Source organism: Galeopterus variegatus, unplaced genomic scaffold (assembly GCF_000696425.1).
Source record: "Galeopterus variegatus unplaced genomic scaffold, G_variegatus-3.0.2 Scaffold4463, whole genome shotgun sequence".
Classification (NCBI taxonomy): domain Eukaryota; kingdom Metazoa; phylum Chordata; class Mammalia; order Dermoptera; family Cynocephalidae; genus Galeopterus; species Galeopterus variegatus.
The window spans coordinates 139986-148133 of record NW_007730574.1 but is presented as its reverse complement, the minus strand read 5'-3'; the positions used below and the strand labels follow the sequence as shown (position 1 = coordinate 148133).

The window sequence follows — 8148 nt, the reverse complement described above, 5'->3', positions numbered from 1 at the left end:
GGCGGCAGGATGGGGGGGATGGGGAGAGACTTGCGGTGGGGGGGTCAGGAAGGTCGGGGCTTAGCCTAAGGCGGGTGGGGTGTGAAGCCCTAGGCAGGTGGCTCACTCTCTGTGACCCTCGCAGCCCGGCCTCGGCCTGGAGCTCCAGCTCCCCGCATGCACCGTACCTGGGCTCCTCCGGACTCCTGAGACCCCACAGAATGGCGGATGGAGGAAGCCCCTTTCTAGGTCGTAGGGACTTTGTCTACCCTACCTCAACCCGAGGTAAGGACCAAATCCTGCTCTTTTTCTCACTCAGACGCCCATCCACCAGATATGCTGGTGCCCCGGGGTGGCAGGAAGGTCCCAGGGCCCCTTAGTTCCACTGGTGCCTGTCTTGGGGGCGGGGAGACAACCCCATCCCAGCCCGGTTTCCCAGACATGGCCTTCCCAAGCTGAGGCAGTGCTTCTCCACAGACCCTAGTGCCTCTGGAGTAGGGGGCAGCCCAGCCAGGAAGGAGGAGAAAAAGGTAAGGGGGGCGTAGCAGGGTCAGGGTGCAGGGAGGCCTGGGGCACCCCATGGCTGCCGTTCTGGACCTCTGCCTGCCTGACTGAGGGAGCTCCCTCTGTCCTTTCCCCTGCCTAGAGGAAGGCTGCCCGGCTCAAGTTTGACTTCCAGGCACAGTCTCCCAAGTAAGTGCCCTTCTCTCCCTTCCCAGTCCACCCTGGGCAGTCTCTGCACTGGGGAATGGGTGGGGGGACAGAGCTGCAGTGGGCATTACCAGAGGGGTGGAGGGGACTCGAGGTACACTGGGTAGGGTCTGAAGGGAAGGAGGTTTAGTAGGGCCTCAGCTTGTGGTGACCTCCTCACTGTGGCCTGCAGGGAGCTGACTCTGCAGAAGGGTGACATTGTCTACATTCACAAGGAGGTGGACAAGAACTGGCTGGAGGGGGAGCACCATGGCCGACTGGGCATCTTCCCTGCTAATTATGTGGAGGTGAGCAGACAGGACGAGAGCAAGCGGGAGCCAGGCTGCAGGTGCCCATGGGTTGAGTGCAGGCTCTGGGCTTCCTAAGATGTAAAACTGCAAGGGGCAGGGATCTCGTCTCATGAATGTCCTTGTCCTCCACAGGGGTCTGGCCTAGTGCACTGCATATGCCCAGGAAATGTTTGCTAAGTGAGGGTGGAGTCCAGGGCAGGACCAAGTGGCTTAGCTCCTCAACCAGAAGCCACCACCCCTCAGTGTCCCACACTTTCACCACTCAGAATCGACCTTTCCAACGCTGTTTTGGGAAAAATCCTAATTGCACCTGGCAAAAGGGCAAAGTGTGTGGCAGTTTACAAATCACACACACACACAAGGGAGGTGTATTACCTCCCTCATTCCTCTAACTGCCTGGGGAGTGATAGAATATCACCATTTTACAGATGGGGTTGCTAAGGTTCAGTGACAAGTTATAAAGGAGAAGATCCAGAATCTGAATCCAGGTCTTCCAATTCCAAGGACAGGTTCTGGACCTGATAGATAAAGGAATATAGGTTATTTTTGCTGTTTGTGTCTTTTAAGGAATGTCAAGTTATCTAATTTACTGGTATAAAGTTGTTCATAATATTCACTTATTATCCTTTTAATGTCAGTAAGATCTGTAGTGATGTCTTCTCTCTTTCATTCTTGTGATTTGCTTCTTGATTTCTGTGAGCAGAACGAAGCAGAGAGAGCATAGGTATTCTGGGCACCTGGTGGGGTCGAAGGGGAGGAAGAAGCAAGACTCTTGGTTCTCAGTAGTGGTAACATGAACAAGTCACCAGGTGCACCCTGCTACTTGGAATGCCTCCTTTCCTTCTGTGGTCAAACCTGAACTCTCAAGTGGGAATGGCCTCCGCCTTTACACTTGCCATTCCCTAACCAGTAATGCCCCCTCCACATAGCTCTACTGAAAATTCTTCCTCCAGGGAGCCTGCTTGGACTAGCCCCCACCCCTTAGCTGTGCTCACCCTGGCCCTGCTCAGGGTGTGCATCTGATGTCAGTGTCTAGTGTTGGTGTCTTCTCACTGGTCAGGACATGTCTTGCCCAGCCCACCTTCTCTTTGTGGCTTCACGCTCCCTGGAGCCCCGAGTCTGTGCCCAGTTGATGTCCAGGCCAAATCTTTCTCACAATCTTTCTGCAGGTGCTGCCTGCAGATGAGATCCCCAAACCCATCAAGCCTCCGACCTACCAGGTGCTGGAGTATGGAGAAGCCGTGGCCCAGTACACCTTCAAGGGGGACCTGGAGGTGGAGCTGTCCTTCCGAAAGGTGGGGCCAGGCAGGGAGTGGTGGGATGGGGTGGTAACAAGCGAACACACAGATAAACTTCCATGTGCACTAAAACTGTTTTTTTTTTAGAGTCAGGTGTACCATCTTCACCCAGTATTTCACATTTTCTCGCAATCTCTTTGAATATGTTTCCCATAATTTAATCCATTTAAAAAAGTTTGTTGTGCTGGCCAGTTAGCTCAGTTGGTTAGAGCATGGTGTTGATAACCATGAGCAAGGTCCAGAGTTTGAATCTCTGTACTGTCCAGCTGCCAAAAAAATTTGTAAAGTTATGTTTTTTCCAACTTCAGGTTGGTAGGCTGCAAGGATCATAATCAGCATTTTTAAAGGAATAGATAGAAATATTAGAATGCATTGCATGTAGAAAGAGTACTTTAACAAACTGCCTACAGTTAAGTGTACACATATATATATATATGTTCTAGGCTGTTATTAAAATGTATTTTTTTACTATAGATTGTGGCAAAAAAAGTTTGAACAATTCTGTCGACAATAGGAAACTGGTCTTTAGGTTGATTTTGGGGGCAGAGGCCATGAATGCCCCTAGGAAATACCACCCAGGGACAAGGAGGGCAGGAGGTGGCTGGATGGAGAGAGGTGGGGGCAGGAGACCGTCCTCCCCAGGGCAGCCAGCTGAGGCACGGTGGTTCTGCCCCTAATGCTAGTGAGCATGTGGGCTTGAGTTTGCTTTGAGCTGCGCTCATTACAGATCACCCAGCTTGCGAGGCAAGGATGGGTGCAGTCATGGCAGTGGTGGCTGATGCCTGTCCAGTGCCTCTGATGCATCTCCTATTGATCTCATTCGCACTTCACAGCAGCAGTGTGGTTATCCCCACTTAACACATGATGAAACCATGGCTCATAGAGGCAGAGCAGCTTGCCCAAGGCCACACAGCTTGGACTAGGCAGAGCTGGGTTTGGATCTGTGCTATTGGCCACAGGATCCCCTGTGTTTGGACCCCTGGGGAGGCAGAGTGCTGTGAGCTTGGAGAAGGGGATGCATGCCAGGTGGGCTTCCCAAAGAGGCAGGACTTGATACAAACCCAGCACCGCCTGCTGTGGGAAGAGCTTAGGCTACTGCTCACTTGGGAAGCCTGGGTTTGGCTTCTGACCTTGAATAAGCCTGCTGACCCCCTCTGAGCCTGATCCTTCCTGTGCGCAAGGTGTTAGGCTTGAGTGAGACAACCCAAGAAGGTGCCCTCGGGTGCCTGGCGCCCAGGGGGGCCCTGCAGGCACTAACTCCTACTTTCCCCCAGGGAGAGCGCATCTGCCTGATCCGCAAGGTGAATGAGAACTGGTACGAGGGGCGCATCTCTGGCACAGGGCGCCAGGGCATATTTCCTGCCAGCTACGTGCAGGTGTGCCGCGAGCCTCGGCTTCGGGTCTGTGACGATGGCCCCCAGCTCCCTGCATCTCCCCGCCTGACTGCCACTGCCCGTCTGGCCCATCACCCCAGCTCACCATCAGTGCCACGCGGCCCAGCTGACCCCACCGACTGGGGAGACCAGACCTCCCCCCGCCGCACTGGCTTCTCCATTCCCCCACAGGAGTCCAGACCCCAGACCCAGGTGAGGTGACCTGCCTTGGGCTAGACAGCTGACCTGCTCCCCACACCACATCCACCATCCCTGTGACAGGTCCACATTTGGGAATCCTTCCAAGACAGCCCCAGGACAGAGTAGTGGGGTGACTGGGCAGAACCTCACAGTGCAGCGCCACTTGGCCTTGGGTAGCCCAGACCCCTTGCCTTGGTTCTGGCCCTTGAGCTCCAGTCTGGGAAAAGATGCGGTAGCCAGCTCGCTCTAGCTGGGACCCCAGAGCCAGCCCAGGCCTCATGAACCTTCACACACCACTTGGTCATGATTTGCCTGCATCCGTCTCTGGGCCAGGTGATGCTAGGAGTCAGGGCTGTGCTATTTGGCTGCTGTGTGACCTTGGGCAGGTGACTTACCCTCTCTGGGTTTGTGTTTTCTCACCTGTAGAATGGGGATAATAATTCCTACTGCAGGGTGGGGTGGGGGTGGGTTTGAACTAAAAGCTTACTGTAGCTGATGGGCAAAAGAGAGTCATTATTCCTAGTACTGATGTTACCCACAGACGTGCGTTTCCTCCTGCGTTCACCCATTCACGCAGCAAACCGCTGTGAGCCAGGTACCACCAGTGCGCGGGCTGCCTTCAGGCCTTCCCCACTTTGTCCACGCTGGCGTTCAGAGCTCCAGACACTTCCCCTAGCTGGGCCTCAGCTTCCTGGCACCTGGGAAGTGAAGTCGTTGAAGCAGATCCTCCTGGGCCTTGGGGATTCGTGGGGCAGGATGGGGAAGGGTATAGGATGCTCTGACGGGTGGAGTGAAAAGGCTTGTTCCAGCTTTCCTCCCTCATGCTTGCATGTTCCCGTCATCTTCCTCCCTCTGACTCAACTTTTTTCCATGAACCCAGACTCTCAGCACCCCTGGGCCAGCTCTGTCCCACCCTCTAGGCTCCAGCCATCCCCTGGACCTGGGGCCCTCCCCCAACAGCACTCAGATACACTGGACCCCGTGAGTACCATTGGAGGGTGTCTGGTCAGGGGTGGGGGGTCACCCAGCAGGCAGTGCTGACTACACCGACCCCCATGTCCTGTCCTTTCCCCTGATACCTATGGATTTGGAAAACCCTGACCAGGTAGCCCTTGTCCTTGCAGAGCATGCAGGTGATTTGGGGGCAGGGGAGAGGTGCTCCTCTGTGGTGTTCCTCGCCCATCCCCGCCAGCTGCGGAGCCTTAAGGCGAGCCTCCCCCCAGGCACCTTCTTGGCCTCAGTCTGCTCATTGGGTCTCCAGCCCTGCTGTCAGTGTGCATATAAGTCAAATATGGGGACTGGCAGACAGATCAAAGGCACTGGGTGCTCAGAGGAGGCGAGGCTTGGTGGCCAGGGCAGGGCAGGCCTGGGGAGAATGGACTGGAGCCTGGCAGAGTGGCCATTCTAGGAGCTGGGTCAGGTTAATGAGAGCACAAAGGACCTTGGGAGATTGACGGGAGGTGGCAGCTCTGAGGTTCAGAACCTCTGTGCCTGGTCCGAGGAAGGGGCACTGTCTCCCGCAGGTACCGGGCGATGTACCAGTACAGGCCCCAGAATGAGGACGAGTTGGAGCTGCGGGAGGGGGATCGCGTGGACGTCGTGCAGCAGTGTGACGATGGCTGGTTTGTGGGTATGTGGGCCTTGGGGTGGGCTGGGGGCTGGCCAGAGGGGGCATCTCAGGGCCCCACGGGGATTTGGGTGGGCTGCTACTGCCTGCCAGTGTTGGTTCAACAAAGATGCATAACCTGCCTGCCCCGCACCCAGCTCCAACCTGGCTGCTGGGCAGGCCTGGCTCTGGGTGCTTCCCTAAAGCCAGCACTTCTGTTGGCTGCCTTCCTCCATGACAAGGAGGGTGAGGCCTAGGAAGAGACTGGCACCAGCCCAGGGTCATCGATGGAGTCATTGTGGACTCAGGGCAGGGTTTCTGACCCCCAGACCCCTGCTCCTTCTCCCACATACCTTGGCCTCTGGAGAGTCCTGCGGGGAACTCCTGGGGGAAAGGACTAGGTCTCACACCTGTGTACACCTCCCCTACTAGCTCCTGCAGTCTGGGGAGAAGAGGGAGTGGAGAAAGATTCCGGCCCTTCAGACACGGCTCAAGGGCAGTTCAGGCAAAGGACTGAGGCAGGACTTCAGGGTGGCCTTGGCCTGGTTCAGGGTGACTGACCCACCAGCCTTCACATGGTGCATTTCCACAGAGGGGGCGGGCCCTGTCTAGGCCTCAACTTCAAAGGTTAAGCCATCCCCACAGAAAAGTAAAAAGCCAGAAGTGCCCGCTGCCCCAAGTGAGCTTTGGGGCTGGAAGGGGTGGGGGGATGCTTGGGGCAGGGGTAGACACAGGGTCGTCCCTTGACCTGGAAGCCCGCCCTCTCTGATCTGAATCTCAGTACCTCCCTGCTGATCAGTCTTCCCACAAAAGCTTGTTAACTGTTCTTACCTCTGAAGGATGGGCTTGGACACATTCTAATGTTACTTTATATACTTTTTGCTCTTGAATTTTTTTACAACTACTAATAAAGTTTTGCAAATCTGTAGACAAGGGGAAAAAGCACCACTTTTGTGGTACAAGCCACAGTGCTTTCAGATAAATGGTTTAGACCTGCACCATCCAGGATGGTAGCCAGTAACCACCTGTGGCTATTTAAGTTTAAATTAGTTAAAAATGAAATAGTTAAAAATTTAGTTCTAGTTGCATGAGCACATTTCAAGTCTCAATAGCCACATGTGGCTAGTGGTTATCGTTTTGGACAGCGCAGGGCAGAGGAAGGACTTGGGGAGACCGAGAGGAAAGGGGGGTGCTCCAGGTAGGAGGACAGCTCCAGCGAGGGCTGGTGTGGGCTGGCAGTGGGCCGAGCAGGGGCTGATCGAAGGAAGTCAGGATGCCTGCCCGGAAGGGGAGGCCCCGGGAGCATCGGCTTACCCTGGGTCAGGACTAACATTCATTTCATTTTATAGTCTTGTATTTCTAGCATCCCACCTCTTCCACCCCAGGCCACGGGAACCTTTGGGGTTGTAGCAGCAGACCAGAGGCCTGCACTGTGGTCCCGACCCTACCCCTAAGCAGCTGAGTGCTTTTGGGCAATACCTGGCCTTCTTGTAGGCCTCACCCGCCCATCCCTTAGATGACGGCTTCGTGCTACACCAGTGAGGTTCCTCCTGCTGTAGGTTCTGTAATTCATCCTCCTGCTTCCTTGCTTTCCGGAAGAAGGGTAGAGTTATCCAGTGCTGTGTGCAAAGCTGTACACGTTTGTCGATTGTTGGGATTCTTTGATTTTTGGCATTTAGGAAGTATAGCTTTGCAGGAGGCACCGGGGGCAGGGAGGAGGGAAGCAAATCAAATTCCCCCGCCCCCACCCCCGAAAATGACTCCGCCTGCAGTTCTGGACACTGCCAGCAGGGGGCAGGGCCCCACCCCACATTCCTGTTGGAAAAAAGGAGTGTGGGGAACTTTTTGTCTTTCCTTTTTCAGGTGTCTCCCGGAGGACCCAGAAATTTGGGACATTCCCTGGAAATTACGTAGCCCCGGTGTGAGTGGTCTCTGGAGCAACTCGGAGCCAGCCAGGATGGGGTGGGGAGCAGTAGCACTTATGGGAGGGAGAAAAGAACCCCCCATCCGCCTCCCCCAGGATCCGAGCTCCTGGCATCTGCAGACAACCCTGGCAGCCTTTCCCTCGGAGCCCCCTCGAAGCCCCCTGGACTGATTCCCACCCACAGTTCACAGACATTCCTGTAAAAGCCCTTTCATTTCCTCCCCCACCCCACTCCCCAAATATAGAAGTTGGCTTTGAAGTGGAGACTGTTTCCAGGCCTTATTGAGACCAGACCCCTGATTCCCCCACCCCCACCCCGCTATGGCTTTTCCTCTAACAGGGACAGGCTCCCAGCTTCACCCCCATGGGGTTCCTCTAACAAGGACCAGCTTCCTAAGCTAATAGAGACCAAAGCCTCCTCCTCCTGGAGGGGATCCCTCCCCTTCCACTCCAGCTTGCCTGCTGCCCCACGGCCTTCTTGCTTCCAGCTGGGCCTGGGAGCAAGGAAGGGGACAGGCAGCTCCTTTTTAGCCTTCAAGGCCTAGCAAGAGGTCTTGCCTCAAGGTCTTCTCTCCTCAGAGGCTGCCAAGCCCCAAGTCTGGGCTCTGCAGTCAGCCTGCTGCTGGGGTGCCTGGCACCTCTGGCCTGTCCCAAGTGTTTTACAGGGGAGATAAGCTTTGCTGCCCTCCTGCCTCCCAGCCCTCCCCCTGCACCCAAGTTCCCTCTGGAAAAGAATGTAAAATAAATCTGGATACCAGGGACCTTG

The 8148-nt window shown here is 55.4% G+C and overlaps 1 protein-coding gene across 1 annotated transcript in view; it reads left to right on the top strand.

Moving 5' to 3' along the window:
* SORBS3 (sorbin and SH3 domain containing 3) overlaps positions 1-8148 on the top strand; it is a 20879-nt gene extending 12731 nt beyond the window's left edge. The window contains exons 11-19 of the mRNA XM_008587603.1: positions 124-264; positions 457-509; positions 626-672; positions 863-977; positions 2150-2275; positions 3553-3864; positions 4733-4833; positions 5376-5482; positions 7322-8148. Of these exons, the coding sequence (XP_008585825.1) occupies positions 124-264; positions 457-509; positions 626-672; positions 863-977; positions 2150-2275; positions 3553-3864; positions 4733-4833; positions 5376-5482; positions 7322-7383 (1064 nt within the window). The 3' untranslated portion in view covers positions 7384-8148. The remainder of the gene's footprint in view (positions 1-123; positions 265-456; positions 510-625; positions 673-862; positions 978-2149; positions 2276-3552; positions 3865-4732; positions 4834-5375; positions 5483-7321) is intronic.